Source organism: Myotis lucifugus, unplaced genomic scaffold, assembly GCF_000147115.1.
Source record: "Myotis lucifugus unplaced genomic scaffold, Myoluc2.0 scaffold_306, whole genome shotgun sequence".
Classification (NCBI taxonomy): Eukaryota; Metazoa; Chordata; class Mammalia; order Chiroptera; family Vespertilionidae; genus Myotis; species Myotis lucifugus.
This window is the reverse complement of record NW_005871354.1, coordinates 116,893-144,775: the sequence shown is the minus strand read 5'-3', so window position 1 is coordinate 144,775 and position 27,883 is coordinate 116,893. Positions and strand designations below refer to the sequence as shown.

The 27,883-nt window shown below is 38.6% G+C and overlaps 1 protein-coding gene across 1 annotated transcript in view; it reads right to left on the bottom strand.

Annotated features, from left to right (window-relative positions):
- Window positions 1–27,883, bottom strand: part of MYO3A (myosin IIIA) — a gene marked incomplete at its 5' end in the record, with an annotated part of 153,542 nt that overhangs the window by 16,574 nt on the left and 109,085 nt on the right. The window contains 2 exons of the mRNA XM_006100272.3: window positions 24,470–24,614; window positions 26,558–27,443. Coding sequence (XP_006100334.1) covers window positions 24,470–24,614; window positions 26,558–27,443 — 1,031 coding nt within the window. The remainder of the gene's footprint in view (window positions 1–24,469; window positions 24,615–26,557; window positions 27,444–27,883) is intronic.

Here is a 27,883-nt window from a genome sequence, read left to right as displayed (position 1 = left end):
CTACTCTTTGCATGACAAGGTGCAGCTCCTCAACCCCCTGATCGGCCTTGCTCTGTGCGTGACAGGGGGGAGCTCCCAAAACCCACGATTGACCCTGCTCTGTGTGTGACAGGGGGCAGCGCCCCAACCCCCTGATCGGCCCTGCTCTGTGCGTGGCAGGGGGTGGTGCCGCAACTTCCCTATCGACCCTGCCTTGAGTGTGACAGGGGGCGGTGCCCCAACCCCCCAATCGGCCCTACCCTGAGCGTGACTAGGGGTGGCATCGCAACCTCACGATTGACCCTGCTCTGTGTGTGACAGGGGGCGGCGCCCCAACTCCCCAATCGGCCCTGCTCTGAGCCCGACCAGGGGCTGCACCTAGGGATCGGGCCTGCCATCTGCCACCCGGGAGCAGGCCTAAGCCAGCAGGTCGTTATCTCCTGAGGGGTCCCAGACTGCAAGAGGGCACAGGCCAGGCTGAGGGACCCCCTCTCCCCCCTGAGTGCACAAATTTTTGTGCACCGGGCCTCTAGTTCTTATATAAGAATACACAGAGAAACTGAATTGCTCCAAACCAAAACTAATCAAAGCAAGTCAAACAGAAACAAGTCAATGAATACTTAATAGTTACTATGTGTAAACAACTGTGGCTGGCAGTGTAAATCAGGTTCAACCAGATGGAGAAGCCACATGGGTGTCTGACTTTCTAGTCCCTGTTCGACCCACTAGGTGAACATACTGATCACAGCAGCATTCAGTCTAATGTCATCCAGCTCATTCATTTTAAAATGTGTGGGAAATTCTGGGTGACAAAGATACATCAATAGTTGAGAGTACTTCCTAGAGATTTAACGCATAGAACAACGCTAATCAGAGAAAACCATGGCAATCTTACATTACCATTTTTTAAAATAAAACAAAGGAAAATGAGGTCTTTATTAATGAGACCATGTTAAATAGAGATTAGTAATAGACTAAGGAGTGACACACTTTTCCAACCAATCCCTGGAAGTTCATCTCCCATTCTCTCTCTCTTCTTCTCCACAGGAATAGACAGTGGAGAGAATTGAGATATCGAAGCCCTGTGAGCATCCTGTCTTGCACTGTCACAGGCACAAGGAGAGATGGTAAAACCTGAATTCTTGCCACCACCATACACTGTATTTTTAAAATTAGTTTCCTTCTTTTTGCTTATCATCTGTTCCAGTGCTGATTAATCAACAGCTTCTATTGACTCTTACAAAGTGTTATTTAGAAATGTATTGGTCAAATTCATTTATATTACTCATTTGAATCTGAATGGAAGGAAACATGAAAAGACAGTATTAAATTATTATGGTTTCAGAAACATGAAAGTGACCTGTGACTAAATTTTAAAATATTTAAATTTATTTGAGAGAGAGAGAGAGAGAGAGAGAGAGAGAGAGAGAGAGAAGAGAAGAGAAGAGGAGAGGAGAGGAGAGAGAAACATAATTGCATCATAATGGGTTGCCTCCCATACATGTCCCACGGGGGTGGGGGGTGGGGGGAATCAAATCCCCATAACTTCCATATATGCCCTGAGGGAGTGGAATACACCCCCTTTCAGTGTATGGTGAATGGGATGATGCTCAACCAACTGAGCCACAGTGGCCAGGGCAACCTGCGACTAAATTTTAACTTGACTGTTAATTTTATTTAAAGTCTGAATTAAAGTATCAGAACATATTATTGAAATGAAAATTAATTAATTTGAAAATGACAAGGAATTCGAATAAATGCCAGGAGAGTGTCTGGGAATAAAAGAAGTCTTGCCCTTGTCTCCATTTTCTCATAAAATTTCCCACATTCACTCTGATTTCTATTATAAGACTCTATTGAGTTGCTTTCTAGAAGCCCAAGGGTGAACACTTTATTGACAAATCAAACGCCCTTTATCTGTCCTTATTATCTCTCAGCGCATCATTTAACATTACTGACCGCTCCTTGCCTTCATGATTGAGGATGAGGTTTCTGAGGGAATACAAAGGTAAGTATTCCTGGCACTTAAGGAAAAGCTGGACACACAGTAAATGCTTAATAAAAGTTTGCTGGATGAGTAAATGAGCCCTTTGCCTCTGGATTCAGTCCCCCCTCTCTTAGCTCTGTATACTTCCCACAGTGCTCTCCACACTGACCACTGCCTAATGCACACCTCAGGTTTGACCCTCTCAGCCCTCTAGACATCCTGCCTTAATTTCTTATTGGGTATTTCCATCTCAAATGCTCAGACTCAAAAGGACCAGTGGTTGCCTTTCTCCTCCACCTAGAGTTCTGCATACCACAGCCTCAATGGTACTATTATTTCTGTCCCTCACTAGGTTCAAAATACTGATGTCTTATAATCCTCAACTTCTGTCAATGCTGAAATGGGATTTCAGGAAGGAAAATCTGGTTTTCATTTGTGAGAAATTTCATTAAAAAAATTTATGAAGCTTCTTTTTACTTCCTTAAGCCTAAACTTCTAAATCCAGATGATTTCAATCAGCAGTTTGAACTTGATCTTCCACTTCCCCCCAGAATTATCTTCCCTGGTCAGCCTAGTTACCTCATAGGAACCCTGACACGCCATGTTTATAGCTATGACTTCATTTATCCTCATCTTCTCGCAGCAAGACTGAAATCTCCCGCCTCCTTCAGTGCCCACCTCCAGGCCTCTCTCTTCCACGATGCTCTCACTAACTGTCCAGCGACCTCCCTCTCATGTGAACACTTCTAGGCTGAACAAATCATTTGAAACATGTTATGGGATGAATTATGTTCCCTCAAAATTCATATGTTGGATTTCTAAGCTCCAGTACCTCAGAATATGACCATATTTAGAGAAAGGGTCTTTAAAGTGAGGTCATATGGGTGGGCACTAATCCAATAGGACTAGAGTCCTTATAAAAGGAGATAAGAACACAGACACAAGCAGAAGGATGATGACGGAAAGACACAGGGAGAAGACAGCCATCTACAAGCCAAGGAGAGAGGCCTCAGAAGAAACCAGCCTTGCCAATACCTTGATTTTGAACCTCTAGCCTCCAGAACTACGAGGAAATAAACTTCTGTAGTTTAAGCCACCCAGTCTGTGGAACATTGTGATGGTAGCCCTGGCAAAATGTATAAAACCTTACTATTTTTAACCTGTGATTTGTTTTTTTCTAAATAATGAGGCTGTATGTTTTGGGAAAATGGGGATCATGACTCAGGTTTTCATGCCCTCCTGCCTTGCCATGGTGGTCTGCAGGTGCCAGGTGTTGGATGGATTCTGTCTTAGCCTAGACACACAATGCCAAGTGAAGAGTAGACAATCAATGCACTTTTGTTAACTGAATCTCTATTGTCACTAGATATAAAGTTAAATTCCTGATGTTTTAAAGAAAAATGTAAATTAAAAAACCAATAAAACCCTTGAAAGAGAACCCAGAGGCTTCATGAACAATCTAGGGGTACACATGTCTTAACCAAAACTCAGAAGTCATAAAATGGTAGATATAGCTGCCTATTAAAAATATATGAAAGCCTTAACATGTCAATGAAGTCAAAAGAGACAAGGTAAATTTAGAAAACCACATGTATAGCACAGATGCCAAATAAGGGGGTGATATTTCTAATATACAAGAGGAAAAGCAAATGACTACAAAAATAAAGACCAACAGAAAAATGGGCAAAAGATATAAACCGGAAAGTCAAGATGAGCAAATCCAAAAGGCCAATAAGCATGGAAGACACCTGAGCTTACTAGCAGACACACACACACACACACACACATATATATATGTGTGTATATATATATATATACACACACACAATGAATTGCCATTTTACTTCAGACACATTAGCAAAGATTAAAAAGAAGGATAACGTGGCTGGATAGGATGTCAGAAAAAGTGTATTCTCAGAAATTGTTGAAGGAAATATCAATTTTAAGGGCCTTTAATAAAGCAATCTATCAAAACCAAAATTACCTTTCAACGCAATAATTTCTGAGGACTTTTCTCAGAAAATTAAAATCCTAGGATACAAGGACATTTGCAAAGATGTTTACTGCAACATTTTTCATAGTGCCAAAAAATTTAAAAAGTGAGTATCTGACAATAGAAGAAAGGTTATACGAAGTATTGTGATCCACACATGGAATATTATATAACCAGCAAAAAGAGTAAATTACAAAAATTCCAGTTGATATTTTAGGATTCCTGCTAAAGTATGGAGGGAGAAAAGCAAGATACATAAGTGTTTATATTATGAATCTATTTATATAAAAGAATGACAAAAAGCTCTATATGTGTGTATAAGTACATGTAAGCATATCTACAAAAAATATGTGTGTATAAGTACATGTAAGCATATCTATAAAAATATTAATTCATATTTTATAATAAAGGTTCCATTAAGGGAGAATAATGTGGGTTGGGGAGGGGGAACAGAAGGGTGGGGGAGAAGAAAATAGGCAAAAAGAGAAAATAAAACATATTGCATAAAAAGAATCCTGGAATGTATGGTACAGTCACATTTATTTAAAGTTATCAATTTATATGCTAGTATGTAGATATTATAGAGATTTAAAAAATGTCAAAATGCATTGAATTTTCAGAATTTCTGTTTAATTCTTGTATCTTGCAGGGTCTGCTTTAGTGTTAATTCATTGGCTTTTTTCCTTCAGCAGGACAAGCTCTAGGATGCATATTCTTAAAGGGCGTCTCATTTAAGATCCTGCCATGCAAAGTGGGCAGCCAGCAAGGGAAAATTATTGATGAATATAACCCACAGGGTCCGATTGTTCAGATTAAATTTACCCAGACTATTTTTTATTTTTGAAGAGCAAACTTCTCATGAGCTTATCAGCAAACAAATGTTTCAGAAAGGTTTAAGTTTATTTTTGCTTTCTAAATTTTTGTTCCTTTGGGGGAGTACAAACATTGCCTGCTAACATCGCTCTAACCCCTTAATTACAAAAGTGACATAAACATTTATAATCACAAATGATCAGCAGCATATCAATGTTGGCAGCAGCAAAATTAGGTTTGTGACTACTTTGTGTGATGTGCATGATAAATATTAGATGGTAAAGGTTATTGCTATATTAAATAGTCAGAGGGTAAAATATTGATTTATATTATAGTTTTGGTAATTATATCATTAAGTGTCTTAGTTTACTAGGAATGAACATTTTAAAAACAACAAATGGACAAACATCTCAACACTTTGCATCCTTCCCCCAAAAAAGATAGATTTAAAACTGGTCATATTTGCTTTAGGAAATTAAATTTCACTATTACTCTTATTTTAATAATTATACTATTTCACTTAAGAATACATGCAGAGTATAATTTGTATAAGTACCACATGCCTAAATTAGATGAGGACAGAAGTGCACTTATGTTATTGTAATTTCTTAAGAAATCAATTTTTGTAAATTTCCATTCACTCCTGACATTCTGTGAACGTTAAGCAACAACATAGTGACCTACAGGAAACCTTCGAAGGGAGGTATATTCATTGCTGCATATCCAGGGCAGGATTCACCCTCGTCAAGGTTGCAATCTGCCTTTGGGAAGCTGCTGATTCTGCCTTTCACCTCCTCTGCCCTTCAGCCGGGCTAGTCACTCTTGGAAGAGAACTGGATACAGGCTCTGAGCTTGTGTGGGCCGTTGAGGTCTGCATGGCTCCTATCTGCTCTCTGCTGAGCTCCTGGAGATATTTTCATTTCTCATGCCGGGCCTAGATGTGACCACTAGCTTTACTCTACTACGTGGTCTTCGTTCTTTTGAGTCTATCTGAGGTGAAGAGTTATAAGGGCAGGTTCTTCTCCTGCTGTGTGTGTCCTTAACACTTCTGTTTGCCTTACTGTTCAGTGGGTCCGACTTACCCCTTTCCTCTGACCTTCTCAATAGGCAGCTACCAGCCCCACCCCATTCGGAACTGCTCAAGCGATTCCTTCTGTCTTCTTTTCTACCACCTGACCACCGATGCCCTATAGCCAGCTTACACCTGTACTTACCACCATATAGGTCATGGGCTCTAAGCTTTTGGTCACGCTCTGATTTAGGTATGTTGCACTAATATCCAGAACCTTAACACAGAACATTTCTTTTTTAATTTCCCTCTCAGATTTAGGCAAGTTGCTTCCCCCAGCCTGCCCTTTATGTCTCTTCTTGTTAATCACAGGACAAACAGGGGAGAATAAAGCAGTTCTGTTTGTGGCGTGAGGCCTTTGGACTATCATTGGTCTCTTGGACATGATCACTACATACCTTCTGCCATCTTCGTTGGGCTGGGGTCATGGATTAGAGTTTTCAAAGGCTAGTTAGTTTTTTCCCAGTCCCTGGGGTTAGGCTACACTTACTTCCAGCTATCTGCCATTCATGTGTACAGTTATCAAAGGAGGGTGCCCTAGCAGAGGCGTATGAGAATGCACACAGTGATGCTGATGCTGTCTTGATAGTACCATCTTTGATGGGGACAGTGAGGTGTCACACTGACCCATGAGCATGTATCCTGTGTATGCCCATCCATGGGGCAGAATACAGTCAAACAACAGAACACAGACTTTCTTGCTTGAAGAATGAGGAAACTCAGGAGTGGCATTTAAGGCTCCCTAACAACCTCTTGGTTATAAATAGTTGGGTATATAGCCTGAGGTGAAAACCGGTCCATTTTTTCCCCAAAAGAGCCAAATTTTAGAAAATTATTTATTGACTATTGCATAGTCATTTTCTCAGACTGGCCTTTTAAAAACCCAGGATAGAAGAACATTACCTGATTTTAAACAAGCAACATTTAGGTTTTTTCTTGCCCTCTGTTTATGCTTGAAGCCACAAGGATAGATGGTTCCTCTCAAGGTAAGGTAAGATATACCAATTCTTTAAAAAAGCCATTATTCCATAGTAGGGCATGTCTGGTCACAAGCATGGCCAGAGGAGATACCAAGCAAGCTTTTAGTGGCTCAAGCCAGCCTGGCAGCAAAGATGACATACGTGGAGATGACACCCTAGTCTTATTACACACGGCTGTGCAAGCTCTGTGCCAGGCCGCCGTAACATTACTCAGATGATTAATTTTATACAGACATGGACTCTGAGGGCCCAAGTCAGCAAGAGATGGAGTGTCTGCTCTGTTGGCGAGTGAGCACCTAGTTCTTATTCAACCAGTCACCGGGCTTTTCTAAAGCTTCTACACAGATGCTCTTGTTAATGAACCATCTCACACGAGGGAATATTAAGCTGATTTATTTACATTATCCAATTCCAATTCTGCAATATTTTATCCTGTAGCTAGCAGTTTGCCAAGGTTATTCTTTGAAAAATGAATTTAAGGGCTGTTAATATTCCATATATGAATGTGTCATTACTTATTAATCATTTCCTTATTGTCTAATTTTATATTTTGCCATGTACATAAATTTTTATTTTTCAGCTCTGATTATTCCTTTAGGCTATGTTTTCATAAGTGGGTTTACTGGGTCAAGGATATGAATTATTTCAATGTTTGTTTCTTTTTTTTACATATTGTCAAGTCACTTTTTGAAATGTTGACTCTTTACAGTCTGGACATTACTGTTTGAGAATAATTAAATTCACACATTCTCCTCACAGTTAAATATTTTGTCTTCCTTGCCAGTTTGATAAGTAAAAATAGCAACTTGTTTTAATTATATTTTTATTTTTAGGGCGATCATATATATGCTTATTTGCCATTTGCATTTATTTTTCTATAAATAAATCCATTCTTGTGCCCATTTTTCCAACTGGGGGTACTAATGTTTTTCCTAATGATTTGTAAGAGCTCTTTCTACATTACATATCACAACCCTTTTTACATTTGTTTTAAATATTTTATCCAATTCGTCCTTAACCCTTTAACTTTTAATCTTGGCTTTCTAATCTCTAGAAGGTTTGTTTATGCGGTTCAAATTTATCACAACTTCTCTTTGTAATTCTTTTATTACTTCTTATGCTTTGTCCTGTCCAAAGTAGAGATTGTGCAATACTCAGTTCATACCATCTGGTTTCTTTTGGTTTATTTCTTACATTTGAATCATTAATATACTGGGTAGTCAGCATAAGGTAGGATTCTTATTCTCCCCAAATAAGAAACATTTCAAGCATTATCTATCCATTTCTCATTGCTTTGCTGTGTATATTTTAGTGACAAGTTTGCAGAAATACTAAGGTCAATTTGGGGGCTATCTATTCTGTTTGAATAATCCATGGTTGATTATTGGCATGTGGTTTTAATTGTTATGGCTTTATATTATTTATTTTATTATTTAATAAGAAAAGTTCTCATTTATAATAATTTTTTTCTGAAATTTACAAATAATCTTGAGGGACATTTTCTTAAGTTCTAAGAAAAAATCTCACAGAGATTGAATGCAATATTTTTTAAATCTAGAAATTAATCTTAGAATAGTCATGTTTACAGTCTCTTATCTTCCAATTCAGACACACTATGTAATGTCATTCCATTATCCACCTCTTTTCTGGTCTCATTTTGGTTTTCTTGTTAGCTTTATTTCAATGTCTTTATTTATTTATTTATTTATTTATTTATTTATTGCTGTCATTTCCAATGAGCTCTTTCTCCATTATACATTTTTATAAGAAAGAATATCTTTATACCTATATGTCCTTGCTGAATTTTATCGCTCGTATCAATCATTATTTTGGCTCATTCTTTGCATTTTTAAGGTCAAAATTCATGTTACATACTAACACTCTTACAATCCTGTCTTTTCCTTTTCAATAGTTATAAGTTTTAGAAATGTCTATTTTCTGTCTTATTGTGTCAGTTAGAAATTCCCCCAAAATATAAAAAAGTATTTTTACTAGCATGCTTATCTTAATGCTGCCTTCTAAATGGAACTGCTTTCCAGTGTTTTATAGTTAATTATGATGTTGACAACGTGTTTAAGAAATGCATTCTGCATATTGCTAGAAAGTCTCTTCTTCCTAATTTAGTAAGAATTTGGCTTCTCTTCAGGACCACTAGTTGGATTTTATTGAAGACTGTTTCAGCATTTATCACAATGACTGTATTCTTTTGACCTTCTGATAATTATGTTACATTAATGTGTTGTTTGTAGAGTCTTTTAATGTAATATTGCATGCAATTATCTAGTACTGTATTAGGAGTTGTACCTCTGAATTTCTGAGATTGATCCCTAGCTTTCTTTCCTTGCTTCCTTCCTCCCTTCCATCCTCCCGGCCCATTTCTCTTTCTTTCTTAAATGTTATTTGTCAGACTTGGGTTTGAGGATACATGACTGTCATAAAATATGTAAACTCCGTTTTTCTTTTTTTTCTCAGATTACATAGTATGGGAATTACCTGTTTCATGAACTTTGATTGCAACTGCCTATAACACTTAGTTCTTGGAAACTTTTTTTGAAAGTAATTCTTTTACATACATAATGTCACATTGACTAATTTATTCTTAAAAATGTATATGTCAGACCAAAATTGTCTTTGTAATATTGATTACATTTATTAAATGTGAGATTTTAATATTATCAATTATAATTATTATAATCTTGTTCTATTTTCTATTCTTTTTGCCTTCTTTTTTAAAGTAACTATATATTTATTTTTTATTTTCAAAAACATTGCCTTAGCTTCATTTAGATCTTTGATGTATTTCTTTTTAAGTTTTTATTTAATTTATTGGGGTGACATTGGTTATTAAAATTATATAGGTTTGAAGTGTACAATTCAATTATACATCATCATATATTGTATGTCCACTACCCCAAGTCAAGTCTCCTTCCATCACCATTTATCCCCCCTTTACATTATTCCACTAGCCTCCAACACTCTTTCCCTCTGGTAATCACAATGTTGTTTGTATCTATGAGGTTTGTTTATTTTTTGCTTAATCCCTTCACCTATTTCACCCAGGCCCCAGCACCACTCCCCTCTAACAGCTGTCACTCTGTTCTCTGTATCTGTGAGTTTCTATTTTTTTTGTCCACTTTGTTCATTAGATTTCACACATAAGTGAAATCATATGGTATTTGTCTTTCTGTGACTGGTTTATTTCATTTAGCAAAATATTCTCCAGGTCCATCCATGCTATCCCAAAAGGTAAGATTCCCTTCTTCTTTATGGCTGAGTAGTTCTATTATGTAAATATACCAGAGGTTTTTATCCACTCATGTACTGATGGGCACTTGGGCTGTTTCCAAGTCTTTACTATTGTAAATAGTGCCTCAATAAACTAGGGATGCATATATTATTTTGAATCAGTGTTTTGGATTTCTTTGGATATATTCCCAGAAATGGAATTACTGGGTCATAAGGCAGTTCCACTTTTAATTTTTTGAGGAATGCTTTTCACAGTGGCTTTACCAATCCTCATTCCCACCAACAGTGCCTGAGGGTTCCCTTTTCTCCACATCCTCACCAACACTTGTGTTTGTTGGTGTATTGATGACAGCCATTCTGACAGGTGTAAGGTAATATCTCATTGTGGTTTTAGTTTGCATTTCTCTGATGATTACTGATGTTGAGTATCTTTTCATACGGCTATTGGCCATCTGTATGTTCTCTCTGAAGAAGTGTCTATTTAGATCCTTTGTCCATTTTTAAATTGGATCATTTATTTTTAAGGTGTTGAGTTATAAAAATTCTTTATAAATTTTGGATATTAACCATTTATTGTATATATCAATAGCGGTTATGTTCTCCCATTCAGTTGGTTGTCTTCTCATTTTGTTGATGGTTTCCCTTGCTGTGAAAAAACTTTTTAGTTTGATGTAGTTCCATTTATTTTTTCTTTTGTTTCCCTTGTCCAAGAAAATGTATCGGAAAAAATATTGCTACAAGAAATGTCTGAGATTTTACTGCTGATGTTTTTATCTAGAATTTTTATGTTTTTGAGTCTTACATTTAAGTCTTTATCTTGAATTTGTTCTTATATATGGAGTGAGAATGTGGTCTAGTTTCATATTTTTCATGTGTCTGTCCAAGCATTCCATCACCATGTACCAAATACCCCTTGTATGTTCTTGTCTCTTTGGCAAATATTAATTGACCATAAAGGCATGGGTTTAGTTCTGGGTCCTCTATTCTGTTCCATTAATCTCTGTTTTTATGGCACTACCATGCTGTTTTGATTACTATAGCCTTGTAGTATGGTTTGATATCAGGTAGCATGATTCCTGCAACTTTGTTATTGTTTCTCAAGATTCTGTGGTTATTCAGGGTAACTTCGTGGTTCCATATAATTTTTGAAATATTGGCTGTATTTCTGTAAAATACACTTTTGATAGGAATGCATTGATCTATGGATTGCTTCGGGTAGTATGCACATTTACAGGTGTTAATTCTTTCTATCTATGAACACAGTATATACTTCCATTTATTTTTACCTTCTTCAATATCTTTCTTCAGTGTCTTACAATTTTCTGAGCACAGGCCTTTTACCTCCTTAGTTAAATCTATTCCTACAGATTTTGTATTTTTTGATGCACTTGTAAATGGGATTCTTTTCTTAGTTTCCCTTTCTGATAGTTCATTATTGGTGTATAAAAATGCAACTGATTTCTGGATGTTTATTATGTATCCCAATACCTTACTGAATCCATTTATCAGTTCTAATAGTTTTTGGTGGGATATTCAGGGTTCTCTATATTCTGTATCATGTCATTGGCAAATAATGACAGTTTTACTTCTTCCTTTCCAATTTGGATGCTGCTTATTTCTTCTTGTTTGATTGCTGTGGCTACAATTTCCAGAACTATGTTGAATAATAGTAGTGAAGGTGGACAATCCTCTTTTGTTCCCGATCCTAAGAAAAAAGCTTTTAGTTTTTGTTCATAGAGTATGATGTTGGCTGTGGGTTTGTCATATGTGACCTTTTTTATGTTGAGGTATGTTCCCTCTGTCCTCACTTTGCTGGTTGCTTTTATAATAAACTAGGGGCCTAGTGCACAAATTTTTGCACCTTGGCAGGAACTATGGGCCACAAGGCTGCAGTGGGCTCAGGGGCGAGTCTCGGCCCATCCTCTGCACCCCCGCCCAGCTCCTCCTGCTGTGGCCCCTGGCCCCCAGTCTGCCAGCAGCCCCTTCCCGCTCCTGCCACTCCCATGCACTGACAGCGCTGGCCTCACACCCGCTGACAGTGTGGAGCAATTGGGGCTGTCACCAGCAGTGGGTGCGAGCAGGGCCGGCGCTGTCAGTGGGTGTGAGCAGCGGCTGCTGCCCTGATCACCCCACAGGAGCAGGGGGAGGTGGAGAAGCCCTCAGGGGCAATCGGGGCCGGTGCCAGGCGCCAGCAGCAGGTGCGATCAGGGCTGTTGCCGGCAGCGGGTGTCAGTGGGGCCATTGCTAGCAGGAGGTTCAAGTGGCGCCATCACTGGCAGCGGGTGCGAGCGGCGGCTGCCAGCCCCGATCACCCCTCGGAAGCAGGGGGAGGTGGAAAAGCCCTGAGGAGTGATCGGGGCCGGCAGCCACCGCTTGCACCCACTGACCACGCCGAACGATCGGGGCTGGCACCAGGCACCAGGCAGTAGGTGCGAATGGGGCTGGTGCCAGCAGCAGGTGCAAGCACCGGGTGGGATCATGGCGCACGTGAGCAAAGAATTTTCAGTAACCACCAAAGGCTCACCTTGATGACAGCGACCAGCGCCCTGCCTTGGTCTGGTGCCCCCGCTCACCTGCTCCATCATCCCATCTCGGCTGATGACTGCCATGTTCCATGCGTGCCTCCTAGTGGTCAGTGCACATTATAGCAACCGGTTGATCAGTTGTTCAGCCGTTTGGTCTACTAGCATATTAGCCTTTTATTATATAGGATGGGTGCTAGATTTTATCAAATGCATTTTCTGCATCTATTCATATGATCATGATTTTCATCCTTCATTTTGTTTATGTGGTATATCACATTTATTGATATGTGAATATTGTACAAACCTTGAATCGCAGAATAATTTCACCTAATAGTGGTATATGATCTTTTTAATGTATTGCTGGATCTTGTTTGCTAATATTTTGTTGAGAATTTTAGCACGTACATTCATCAGGGATATTGGTCTATAATTTTCTTTTTTTGTATTGTCTTGATTTGATTTTAGAATTAGGATAAAGTTGGCCTCATAAAATGAGCTTGGGAGTCTTCCCCCCTTTTGTGTATTTTGGAATAGTTTGAGAAGGATAAGGGTTAGTTCTTTAATGTTTGATAAAATTCATCTATGAAGCCATCTGGTCCATGACTTTTGTTTGTTGGGAGGTTTTTTTTTATTGTTGTTGCTGTTGTTTTTTTTTCTTAAATTACTGCTTCAATTTCACTAGTTATAATCTATCTATTAAGATCCTCTGATTCTTCCTGATTCAGTTTTGGATGATTACATGTTTCTAGAAATTTATCCATTTCTTCCAGATTGTCCAATTTGTTGGCATATAGTTGTTCATAATAATTTCTTACAATCCTTTGTATTTCTTTGGTGTTGTTTCCTCTGGTTAAATGTTTATCAATCATGTTTATCTTTTCAAAGAAACAGCTCTCTCTTAGTTTCATTGATCTTTTAAAGACATATATGTATATATGTATCTATATCATCCATCTATCTATCATCTATCTATCTATCTATCTATCTATCATCTATTGATTTTAGAGAGGAAGGGAGAGGGAGAGAGAGAGATAGAAACATCAATGATGAGAGAGAACCATTGATTGGCTGCCTCCTGCACCCCGCCCCGCCATTGGGGATCGAGCTCGCAACTTGAGCATGTGCCCTGACCAGAAATCAAACTGTGACCTCCTGGTTCATAGGTTGATGCTCAACCACTGAGCCATGTCAGCCCAGCTCATTGATCTTTTATATAGTTTTTATAGACTCTATTTTTTAATTTGTACTTCGATCTTTATTATTTCCTTCCTTCTACTCACTTTGGGCTTTGTTTGTTGTTCGTCCAGTTGCTTTAAGTATAAAATTGGATTGTTTGAGATTTTTCTTATTTCACGAGACAGGCCTCTAGTGCTATGAATTTTCCTCTTGGGACTGCATTTACTGTGTCCCATACATTTTTGGTTGTTGTATTCTCATTTTCATTTGTTTCAAGGTATCTTTGATTTCTTCCTTGAACTCATTGTTAACCCATTCATTGTTATTTAGTCTCCACATCTTTGTGTTTTTCATTTTTTTCTTGTATTTGATTTCTAGTTTCATACCATTGTGATAAAAGAAGAAGCCTAATATAATTTCAATCTTCTTCTTCTTCTCCTCTTCCTCCTCCTCCTTCTTTTCCCTCTCCTTTTTTTTTTAACAAAATAATTTTTGTTGTTGTTGTTGTTAATCCTCACCCAAGGAATTTTTTCCCATTGATTTCTAGAGAGAGTGGAAAGGAGTGGGAGAGACAGAGAGAAAGAGAGAGAGAGAGAAACATGGATGTGAGAGAGACACATTAATTGGTTGCCACCTGCACATGCCCTGACTGGGCCAGGGATTGAACCTGCAACTAAGATACATGCCCTTGACCAGAATCAACCCCAGGACCCTTCAGTCCGTGGGCTGACAATCTATCCACTGAGCCAAACTGGCTAGGGCTAATCTATGTTTTTAATTCTAATTAGAAGAAAACTTGTTTGATCACATGAAATATATTTACTAATAAAGACAACCAACATTATGTTTTTACTTTTAAGTTTATGCTAAATTCACTCCAAGGCCCTAAGTTTTTGTTTCTTCAGTTTCTTCTGGGATATCTTTCCTTTTGTGCAAACTCCTCTTCCAGTTTCAAACCAATCTGCTCTTTTTTAAATAAGGATCATCTCAATGTGGCAGGGAGAGTTCATGTATGGGTTAATCCACCCATGAGCTCTGTAAATTCTACATCACATCTTGGGAGCTTTGTTCACCTAGATGTGTTCAATGACACATCTAATCCTTTAAGTTCAGTATTGCTCTCTGCATTTTAAAGTATGTGCAGCAAAATTTCAGCACTCTTTTTGGGCCACTGACCCTGTGTCCAGCCCTACTGTTTCACCTGGGCACACCTACCACCTCCACCATTGTAATGATGGAATGGCACACATTGTTTCTGTAAAATATCTTCCTTCAGATACTTGGTGGCTTTTCAAATATGCATTCCCTTGATGGCCTAGGCAGTTTTACAAGTGCTCTTAAAGTGAACACGAAGATTTGAGCCTCTTGATTTGCATGATTTTGTGGTGTTTTCTGTGTCAAGTGAATAGCAAACCATTTTCAGAGGTCAGCTCTGGCTGCTTTGGGGAAGAGCTCCTTCTTCTTCAAGGAGCCTTTTAATATTTTTTGCAATACTGGTTTGGTGGTAACAAACTCATTTAGCTTTTTCTTGTCTGGGGATCTCTTTTAATTTTAATTATAGCTTTGTTGGATAAAGCAGTCTTGGTTGTATGTCCTTGCTTTTCATCACTTTGAATATTTAATGTTTGAAATGTTATTTAATGGCCTGAAATGTTTCTGTTGAGAAATCAGCTGACACTCTTAAGGGAGTTCTCTTATAGGTAACAAATTGTCTTTCTCATGCTGCTTTCAAGTTTCTCTCTTTGTCTTTAACCCTTGCCATTTTAATTATGATGTGTCTTGGTGTGGGTTTCTTTGGGTTCATCTTGTTGGGGACTCTGCACTTCATGGGCTTGTGTGTCTTTTTCCTTTACTAAGTTAGGGAAGTTTTTGGTCATTATATCTTCAAATAGATTCTCAATTCTTTGCTCTCTCTTCTCCTCCTGGTAACCCTATAACGTGATGTTGTTACATTTCATGTTGTTCCAAAGGTCCATTAAACTATCTTAATTTTAAAAAATTCTTTTTGCTACTCATAATGGTTTTTTTTTCTACCTTGTCTTCCAAATTGATATTTCAATCCTCTGCTTCATCCAATTTATTGTTTATTCCTTCCAGTGTATTCTTCATTTTAGATATTGTATTCTCCATTTCTCACTGATTCTTTTTTACAGTTTCTATGTCCTTCTTCATGCTGTTGTAGTTCTTACTAAGTTGCTTGTAATTAACACTAAGTTCCTTGAGCATCATTATAGCCATTTTTTAATATCTCTATATTTGACAAGTTGTCTGCTTCCTTTTCATTTAGCTATTTTACTGGAGACTTCTGTTCTTTCATTTGGGACATATGTCTTTGCCTCCCCATTTTGGCTGCCTCTTTGTGTTTATTTCTATATTTTAGGTCCAGTCTTGGTAGGGTGGCCTATGTAGTAGGTGTCCTCTGGGACCCTGTATCATAGTCCCCTTGATCATATGTGTTGAGTGCTCCAGGAATATTACTTGTGTGGATTATGTGGACCCTCTTGTTGTCATTGAGTCTTGATTGCTATTGGCTCATTTGTGCATGGGATGAACCCTCAGCTTGGCTGACTGTGAGGCTCCACCCAGACCATGGAATACAACTGCTGTGTAGGTGCTGACCACATGACACAGAATTCTCCTCAGCAGGTCTGGTGCCCGCTGAGATCTCCCTTTGGATATGATACTTGTGAAGCATATTGGATCCTGCTCTGATGATGTCTAAAGTTGTCAACTGTGTGTGTTGTCTTGGCATCTTGGAGGGACTCTGGTGTAGGTCAATATCAGACGTTACCTCTGACTGGCTCTGGCATCCTATTTGGAGCTACAAAGGGATCCACATTTTGTGGCTGCCTCTTATGTACCTGGGTGTGTAAAGGGAGGGCTCTGCACTGTTCAGGCATTTAGGGAAAATTGGTCCCTATCCTAGAGTCACATAACTCAGTCTGTCCCAGATTCTGCCATGAGAAGCAGTAGCTCAGCAAAGTGGGGCCTCTGGGAGTCAGGATGGGGATAGTGGATCTCCTATGAGGAGGAGGTGCTGGTCAGGCTTTGGGGAATGTTGGGTATGTGTCCTTACCATACAATTCAGTCTGTCCTGGATTTTCTAAGTCCTTGGCAGGTTGGAGTCAGGCAGGTGCTGTTGCTGGAGGGTGAGGCTAGTGATCTCCCATGAGGGGAAAACACCATTCAGGTCTACGGAAAAGTTTGGGGAATGACCCCTGCCCCAAAGCTACACAACTCAGTCAGTGAAACCCTCTGAGTCTGCCCAGATCTCTACAACCCTGCCAAGGCATCTGACTCCTCAGCAGGGTGTAAGATCATCAGGGTGGGGCAAGAGTGAGTCCAGAGAGTAGGGCTATTGCATTCCCCCAGGCTAGTTTTCAGTTGGTTATTCAGGTTGATTGTTCTATAATTTAGTTGTAATTCCAGTTTGGTCCTGGGAGGTGAGGGTACCTTCCATCTATTGGATGCCATCTTGGATCTCCCAGTGTATTTCTGTCTTATCACAATTATTTCTCTTTTGTGTTTTTCCTGTGGTTGAATAGTATTTTTTTCTTTTTCTAAAAATATTTATTAAATTACAACTATTTTTAAATTACTTTCTTTCAATTAATAATTAAAACATTTAATGATTTACATTTTCCTATGAATATAGTCTGGCTGCATCTCATTCATAGTTTTTATATGTAGCTATTTTCATTTTTATTATTTTGAAATAATTTATAACTAATTATAACTCCTTCACTTCAGACTATCTTATTGATTTTTAATATGCAAATTTATTTTTCACATCTATCTCAATTACATCATGGTCAGGAAATATAATCTGGTTCAATTTATAATTTTCGGGAGTTTGTGAACTAGCCCAATATGTCTAGCTATAAGAACAATAAAAAATACTAGGATTTAAAAAGAAGGCATTTTCTCTGTGCGATATGAAATTATGAATATATTACATGTGAATTTACTTTGTTGACTATCTATTTTATCAAATATGATATGCAATTTATCTTTGAACTGACCTCATGTAGTAAGTAATATGGTGTACAACATGTAAAGAAAAAACTCGGTTTACAGTACTGCTAATATTATTGGTCTTTTTTGGGTGCATTTCAATAAAAAAGTAATGGGAAGATGGGGGATATATTGTTCATAACGTTTCTGTTTCCATGTTAGCTCCATGTCCTCTATAGTTTAAAGTAGATTAAAAGTATGGAATGAGAAGAAATATTTTGGATGCAAAAAATTTAGCTCTTCCCATCTAAGGCTTCTAGGTCAAGTGGTTAATCTGAATTAATTCAGTCAACTTATCAGAAATCTATACTTCAGAGTGCAAACTTATGTAAGGCAAACTGCTATATAATTAGTATTTATTAAAATACCAGAAATAAATGATTCTCACTGAATTGTAAGTTTATAAATAAAATAATTTCTTTTTGGATTCTAAAGGTTGTTGTTTTTAAGAGTTTTGGGGAATTAGTATTACTATATATGAAAAAAATAGCAAATAAACTTAGGAAGATAAGTGTTCACCAGAGGTATGTTGGGTGGGAAGCAATATAAACTCTTTACTTTCTATTCTTGATGAAATAATATTCATAACCCAACATTATTTGAGCTGCCTGGCTTTCATATAAATGTAAGTATATTTACAGATACATGTGGGGGTATCTTGTTGGATAGTTTGCAAAATACATTTCTAGGTGCTAGCATTACAATGGCAAAATGATAGGCATACCTAAAAAATATCAAATCTGCACCATTATAACTGAAAATGCTGGGGTTATTGTATGGATCTAAATGTCATAAATATTTAGAAGTAAATGGAAAATTGCTATTTTTTCCCCCTGACATTTACTCTGAAAGCAGCATAAAAGCATTTTCATTATACCCACTGTATGTTTGCATGGCAAAGGACTGCTTTGATTTAGTGTTGAATTTACTGATGATATTATGCAAATGAAACATAGAATTATAATAGCATCCTTATTTGTTAACCTTGCAACCATTTAAAAATTGTAGCTTGTTGGGTGGTATAGCTTCTTCATAAAAGGAGAGAAGAACATGCTTTTGTGTTACCAGGGTTTATTTGTTCTACAATTAATCTTTTTCTTCTCTTCACAATTGTCAACACAAATTGCCAGGTGTACCATAATTAAGAAGAAAACATCTCCCAAACTCTGCACACCATTCAGGGAGAAATAATGCAATTGTCATTGTATACTTATGAATACAACAGCATTTATTAGAATTTGTAATCAAATGACCATGCTCTAGTTAAATACAACCTACTTATATATTTCTCCTGGTGAAAATGCAGGGGCAGTTAGCTAATATCAGTTTCAATTTATAAAAATTATTAGCAAAACAAAGATATAAAATAAGCTGTTCAAGCACTTACCTTATTTTATTTTTAAATTTCATAATTAGCTCCTCAGTTTTCATATGCATATTATTTTACTCTTGGCACTTTTGCACTTTTAAACATGTCTTACAAAAAGAGAAACCTTATAAAATAAGGTTATAGCTTGTTAAAATTTGCAAAATTTAATTATCTTTATTTATTATCCATGCTTTCTTTAGAGTAGGTAAGAAGCATTTCCAAGCCACTTTACATAATCTAGCTAAGGCTTATTGAGGTCTTACAACAGAGTTGGGTGCAGCAATTATTGGAAAATGCCTGTAGATTTTTGAGAAATACAAGATAATTAAAATTTCAGGTGCCTCTTAGGCTTCTTTTAATGGCAGGATTACTTGTAAATAAGCTTGATTTTGGCTTCCGAAGTGAAAATTTTCATGGGGAAGTAGGGTTTGCCATGAAGGACAGTACTGCAGGGGTGGCCTGTTGACCCCAAGCTAACAGGTCCCACAGCATATCAGCTAAATCTGCCTCTGCAGGTGAGGGCAGCCGCCTGTACTTTGAGATTACAAAGTCAGTGTTTAGCAATAGGTGATCTAAGGAGACAGGACTTCTATATAAGAACTTATTTATTTATTTTTATCACAAGGAGTATTAGAGTAGACGACATATGAAAATATAAATGAGTATTTAAAAAGAATGTGATGTTACATTTCTTGTTTTAATAAAAAACAAACTTTCTAATCTTTATTCCACTGGTCACTATACTTCACTCCACTATAAATTTTGGAGGAAATTAAACAGCTTTTCAGCCAATTAATAAGCAGTTATTGAATGTTTACTGTGTGATGAATAAATGTGTTATGGTAACAAAAAATGAATATATGCCCTGACCGGTTTGGCTCAGTGGATAGAGTGTCGGCCTGAGGACTAAAGGGTCCCGGGTTCGATTCTGGTCAAGGGCATGTACCTTGGTTGTGGGCATATCTCCAGTGGGGGGTGTGCAGGAGGCAGCTGATCGATGTTTCTCTCTCATCAATGTTTCTAACTCTCTATCCCTCTCCCTTCCTCTCTGTAAAAAATCAATAAAATATATTTTTTTAAAAAATGAATACATAATATATGATATGGTCCTGCTGGCAAAGGATTGAAAATCTGTTTGAGGAATACAAAACTAATCTACATGAAATAACTTTGAGATAAGTAAATACAGACTGTGGTAGTGTTAACCTAATCCCTTCAACAAGTATGCACCTGAATGCCTGTGTGAAGTGTGTGATGTCTATAGGTGTATAAAGATCACTGAGAAAACCACTAGAACTAGAGGAATAAGAAATGGGTGGGGGGAATAATTGGTTTAAATATGGTTGGCAAACCTAGGCTGTTCTATAAAGAAAATCACTGTCTGAAAATTTAGGGTGGAGTTGTCCAATTCTGAGGTAAAACAAGAACATCCAAAGATATAAGAATGGACCTGGAACCATTCAGGGATTAAATATTAACCAAGCAATATCTGGTTCAAATTGTGATTGTAGTTTGAATTATTTCAACTACATTTTCCCATAACATTTTATAAACTACTCAAGAAATAAAAAAGCATTTGTATAGGTCAGTAAAATATATGAATATAGACTATATCCAATGATAAAGTCTAGCAAATATTGGGGGTGAATTTCCACAAAAATAGCATCGTAATTATTTGTATCTATCCCTCTTTTCAATTCATATCTATTCTAATATTTAAAAAAAACTCAGGAATTTAGTAAGTAATTGTTAATACTTCGGCAAGTCATGTTAAGTTCTCTTTGTCTTGCTCCATCAGCATCATTCTGTACAATATCTTAAGAGCCTCTTCCCATGGCTTCTGAGGTACTAGGTTCCCTGGTGTTCCTTCCTCCCTTCCTATTGCTCCTCTTCGCTGGTTCCTTTCTATCTGACTTGTACGTGTCTTAACTCTTGCTCTGGGTTCTTTTCTCTTCTCATTGTATGTGGACTACTTGAATGATCTCATTTACTCTATGGTGTCAGTAACCACATACACGTCCACCTGCCTACCTGGCAGGTCCTCTACTGACTAACAGTTACTTGACTATTTGCCTTCTAGCTATCACTTTGTCCAAACCACCATCATCTCCTGTTGGCCTTCCATGTTTCTTTAAAGGTCATCAAATTCTATTCATACAGTACAATCAGAAGGATCTTTCAGCAATGTAGTTGTTTATGGCAGGGTTAAATTTTCACAATGTGCAATAATTCAGATGTAACTTGATTTTCCTATAACTAAACTTAATTCCTACCTCTTAGTGCTCATTTCTATTTTCTAGCATTACGTTGTTTTTAATGAATACTAATTAAACTCAGTGACTTTCAATTTTCTTAGTGTCTTCTGAGTAAACTTAATCATTTTAGGTTTCTGATTTTCCTCTGTTTTCCCCTCTCTATTTTATCTTCTTTTATTCCATATAGTTGGGGGTGGGAGTGGTGAATATTTGCAGCTTCATGGTCTTAATGGAGATAGGCCATCTGCTCTGAAGCTATTCTTGGCTTTTCATCAGCATCTGTTGAGAGTAACTGTACTGTCTAGTCTTGTCACTGGCATCTACTACATCTCCCAGTGTCCTTCCTTACTCCTTGGTTCACTCACTCAGGCACTTCTTCTGCTTTCTCAGGGACACGGAATGATTCAGATGTTTGCCAATGTAGCCTCAGACAAGTAGAGTAGACTATGTAACCTTTTCACATGTATATGGAGCAAAAAGTTCTCTCTCTACACCTGAAGTTAAAAAAAGTCACTGAGTTACAATTCTTTCCAGATAAGTTAACAATTGGTTCTGATAGCCTTTGTAGGGTCATTAAAAAATTGGCACACTGAAGAAGAAAGTGAAGTAATTTGACTTTCTAGAAAAATTTACCTGTTATTAGGCCAATTCAAAGTCCCTGACAAAGAAATCTTGAGGGACAAGAACAAAGCTGGAGGCATCACACTTCCTGATTTCAAGCTATATTATAGTAATAAAAAACAGTATGGTATTGGCATAAAAATAGACACATAGACCAATGGAACAAAACAGAGAGCCCAGAAATAAACCCAAGCATAGCATGTCTGAGTAACTACTTTGCAACAAGGGCACCATGAATACGTAATGGGGAAAGGATAGTCTCTTAATAAATGGTGCTGGAAAAACTGAATAAGCACATGCAGAGGATGAAATTGGGCTCATGTTACACTACATACAAAAATTAACTCAAAACGGATTCAACACTTAAACATAAGACCTGAAACCATAACAATCCTAGAAGAAAACAGAGAAAATCTCCTTGACATTGAGATGGCAATAATTTTTTGGATATGACTCAAAAAGTTCAGGCAACAAAAGCAAAAATCAACAAGTAGGACTATATCAAACTAAAGAGCTTCTGCACACTAGAGAAAACCATCAACAACATTAAAAAGTAACCTACTGAATGGGAAAAAATATTGTAAACCATATGTCAGATAAAGGTTAATATCCAAAATATATAAGGAGCTTGAACAATTCAATAGCAGAAAACAAGCAACCTGATTTAAAATTGTCAAATGACCTGATTCATACAAATGGCCAACATTATATAAAAAGACTCAATATCACTTATCACTAGGGGAATTATATCAAAATTAGAGGCCTGGTGCATGAAATCTGTGCACAGTGGGGAGGGGTGTCCCTCAGCCCGGCCTGCACCCTCTCCAATCCAGGGCCCCTGCCTGCCTGATCGCCCCTAACCACCTCTGCCTGCCAGCCTGATCGCCCCTAACTGCTCTCCCCTGCCGGCTTGATCGCCCTAACTGCTCTCTCCTGCCAGCTTGATCCCCCTAACTGCTCTCCCCTGCCAGCTTGATCCCCCTTACTGCTCTCCCCTGCTGACCTGATGGCCCCTAACCACCTCTGCCTCGGCCCCCACCACTGTAGCTTTGTCCAGAAGATGTCCAGTTTAATTAGCATATTACCCTTTTATTAGTATAGATCACAATGAATCACCTCACATCTGTTAGGATCTAATATCAAAAAGATGAGAAAAAATGCTGGTGGGATGTAGAGAAAAGGCAACTCTTGTACACTGTTGGAGGGAATGTAAATTGGAGCAGCCACTAAACACGTGGAGGTTGTTTAGGAAACTAAAAATAGAACTACCAGCAATCCCTCTTCTGTGTATATGTCTAAAGGAAAGGAAAGCATACTTGTATTTTCATATTCATTGCAACATTATTTACAGTAGCCAAATTATGGAAACCTCAGTGTCCGTCAACAGATGAACACACACACACACACACACACACACACACACACACACACACACACAATGAAGTATTATTTAGCCATGAGAAAGAAGGATGAACCTGGAGGACATTATGGTAAGTGAAATAAGCCAGGCACAGAAAGAAAACAACTACATGATCTCACTTATATGTAGCATCTATAAAAATCAAATACATAGAAGCAGAGGAGAATAGTGGTTACCAGGGGCAGGCAGGTAGTGAGAGAGTGGAGGAACTCCAAGAAAGGGAGGGAGAATGAGTGAGGGAGGATAAATGTAGATTCTCTCAGGGAGAGGTCAGCAGAGCCACAGGGGCTGCCCCTGGGGGAGGTGATATACTAACTCGCCAGTTACTGGGTGCCCCTTGCACGAATGGGAGAAGTAGAGGCTCCCAGCTTGAAGGGATCATCAGGCCAGCTAGCAAATCGGAGTCCCAACAGTGACTGTGTGGGCAAAGGACTAGTCACCACAGGCTCACCCTGATCCTCACCCTGGGGGGAGGGGGCAGAGTATAAGGCTCGAAGGCCTTTGCACATCTTTGGGGAGCGGCAGCCTAATAATCACTGATCTGAATTCCCCTCCAGTTTAGTAGAAAGGGGGCAGAACGTGACTTAGGTTGATTAGAAGAAAACTGAATAATGCATCTAGGTTTGTATATCTACAGAGATTGGCACTTTCACACTCTCCTCAAAGTGGCAGACACTGGCAGGAGGAACAGATATATTTTACTTGTTGGCTCCCTCTTATCAAGCCTGTACGCTGCCCATTCCCCCCAACTACATCCCCATTTATTCCCTCTGGTGTCATCTGCCAAATTCTAGTTAAAGTGCATATAAAGGGAAGAAGAAAACACAAGAAAGAGGAGGAGAATGAAGCCAGAGAAAGAACATTCGGCATATGAGAAGCAGAAGGAAAAGGTTCTTCCCAAGACTGTTCGAACACAGTCACCTCAAATCTGCCCTCAAATAAATGCGGGGAACTCAGAAGCAAGCAAAGGACAGTATCTGGCATTGCCTTCCCTGCAGGGAGATCTAGCGACTGATGTTTACCTGAGAGGTACTGCTGAGAAGAGACTCGTCTATTAATTGGCTTATGAGGATAGACACCCAGATAAAGAGGCTTCAGTTGCTGTGACAAAATCATTTCATTCAGTTTTTTCTGCAGAATGAAATATTCTTCAGATAACTTTGATATCTAAAAAGAAGGCCATGTATCAGATTAAATCAAGAAAAAGAATTCAGAGCGCTCACAGGTACACTGGGGTCTAATAAATTCCTGGTCAGCGGTCCCCGGGCCTCTCATGAACGTCTTCTTCAGGACCCACCCTGACCCTGTAACAAGGGCTGATAAAGACCTCCCTTGGCAGACCCCCACTCCCCGTGCTACCTGCCTATTTCACATTTTCCATTCAAAACTGCCAATCATGTCATGCCACACGCAGTGTTCTATCCTGCGGTTCCTAAGACCTGGCTTCTGTCCTTACCATTCTATTGGGACTGCCTGTCTGCTTTGAGCTGAAGGAACGCCCCTGCTGACTGACTGACCTCCTTTCCTTTACAGCAGGGGTCCTCAAACTACGGCCCGCTGCTCTTCTTTCCTTACAGCAGGGTCCTCAAACTACAGCCTGCCGGGTGTTTTTGCCGCCGCTGTGTGCATAGGAATTTGTTCATAGTTTTTTTTTTAACTATAGTCCGACCCTCACGGTCTGAGGAACAGTGAACTGGCCCCCTGTTTAAAAAGTTTGAGGACCCCTGCACAGTCTCCTCAGCCTGACTTCAGGGTCACTGTCTCCTGACTCCTCTCCTCTCACCTGGGCCCCTCTGCCTCCGTCTTTCCTGTGAACATGGCTGTCCTGCGAGGTTGAATGTGGGGTCCTGCTTTTCTGCCTCTAGCTCTGTCCCTGTGGAGCACCCCAGGGCATACCAGCCTGCTCTTGGTAGATGACTGGTCAATCTACATCTCCTCAATGTCTCGGTTGCATAGCAGGTTAGGGTTCTAACCCGGAGTTCGGTCTTTAGTGTGAACAAATGTATGCACCAAGGGAAAAGAGACTAAAAAACAATAGACCAGGGAGGGGTAGGTAAATTAATCAATTGCATATCTCTACTACCAGCTACAAGTTGGAGATGTCTGGGCCACACCTCTGACCCTCAGGGGGTGTCCAAGGGCGTTACTGTGCTTTCCCATGGGCTCGGCCACCGTCAGACAAAAAAAGCAGTTTTGGAACTCAGGAGTATCAACTGATCCTTCTTTGAACTTAACTATTATGATACTTCTTCCACGATTTCACACACCAGTGACTACCCTGGTAGTTCATATTAATTTATAATATGAATTTTTTTAAGTCATCTAGTTAAAACCCTTCATCTTCCAAAAGAAAATAAAGGTCTGATACACACAGTGATTTCTTAAGGTCAAACATCTAGTGAGCACAGGAGCTGGAAATGGCATTTACGGGAGCCAGTCCCTGTGATCTCCCCATAGCACTCATTTTTCAGAGTGCCACGTGCACCTCGGAGGAGCCCTATAGCGGATTGCTCGCTTCTAGAAACAGCTGAGACATGCCCACTAATGGCAGGCCATATTCTCCAAGAGGGAGTTTTTCTTGCTGGTTTTTCCTTAAGGTTCCTCACTGTCATGATGTAACATATAGATGTACACCTGCATTGCATGTGTGCCTCGGTATGGCTGCACATCGAATTTAGATACCTGATTATGTCTTCTCAAAATCTGGGGCCAAAAAGCATAGGCTTTAAAAACTTTAGAAAACCTTTTTTTTAAAAAAAAAAAAAAAAAGCAAACAAAAACAAAACAAAAACCTATACTGAAAGATCTCAGGTACATAGAAACATGCATTGACAAATGCCAGAATTTTTAAGTTGTATTGACCAATGACTAAACTAATCTTCCTACACAAGATCTCTATCATATTTTATACTATTTTATCATAACAAATTGTTTCAAAAGTTATGGCAATTTGAATAGCACAACCCTTGAGATATTTTATTAAAAGGGTTTGCAGTCTCATAAAGACAGATGAAACAATATGTCAGTTATTAATGAGCTATGTGTTTAATTGAGCTCTCGTGTAGTTCCCAGCGATGTGTACTAGTAAATAAATCTGCTTATTTACATACCTGTTTTGAAAACATTGCCAAATCACATGCTTCTTTTTCCGACATTGCTTTTGAGGCTTTATCATTCCTCATGTTGATATTACAGGACTCCTCATGTTTTGTGGAGTAGGGATACAAATTGTGAGTATTTCTTGCTACTTCTGTCACTGTTGGAACAACATTTTGATTTTTAAAAGAAGACCTCCTGTCCTTCCTTAACTGCTGCCTTCTCCTGTAACCCCGGTACTTGCTCTGAATGAACACTGCCGCTTTATCCTCTTCGTCCTGGGCTCGTGTTGGTGGTTCAACTTGACTCTCTTTGGCCATCCCGAGCCTCAGGTGGCTTCTCTGTGGGCTGCATGTGGGTGCATTCTGCGTGACCACAGATGTCTTCTTTTCTTTCTCCTTGCTGTCAGCATTTTGATAAACTGACCTCTGGCTAAGACTAGGTTGCAAAGGTTGTTTAAAAGAAGGCGGCTTAGCTTCATTCTCAGCTAACCAAAGTCCTGGGTAGCTTGGCCTTTCTGATATGGCCTTCCTTTCTAGGTTCCCTGCTTTTAAGTCTTCAGAATTCCTTTCCTCTGTGTAGCTTTGGTAGTAATTCTGGATCACAGTAGCCTCCTTCTCCTCTTTGCTTATTTTATTGTTCTCTTCCAGGTCTTTCATATACTTCTGTCTGGGGCTTACTTCTGTCCAAGGGTCCCCCACCAGGTACAATTCTTGCTTAGCCTCTTCCCCATACACATTATTCATTTTCTTCTGAGTGTGATATCCTCTGTTGTTACTTTCGACAGCATGAGTGGCTTCCTCTTCAGCTTTGAAAGTAAAAGTCTTGTTATTTGGAGCTGGACTGACTCTTTCATTAGTAGGGGCTGCATTTTCTGTCTGTTTCTTCACAAAAAGTTCCCTGTGGGTAAAACATATTGCATCTGAATACATGATACTAAACTAGAGCTTATTACTGCTTTTGTCAATAGCTACATGCTACATAATGTTGGAAGAAGAGCAGAAGGGACAAAAAAAAACCTCAAAATAAAAACTCTATGAAGTCACATTAATCAAGTGGTTTCCAAAATGCTCTCTTTAATGATAACTGTAATGGCTACTCAAACAATCATAAAACCAGTTTAAACTTAGAGTGAGAAACATCCTAGCATATTTTCACTTTATGAGGGTGGCATCAAAATCTTAGACAATTAATTACTTCAAATATGCCCTTTTCAAACAAAAATACCTGCAGTGAGGAGATGTTGAGAAAAATGTATCTAGATTTGAGACCAGTAGGCAGGGCATGTATGTTCTTCTAGACTGATGTGCTGATTTAAATAGCTCTAAGTCTACTGATCA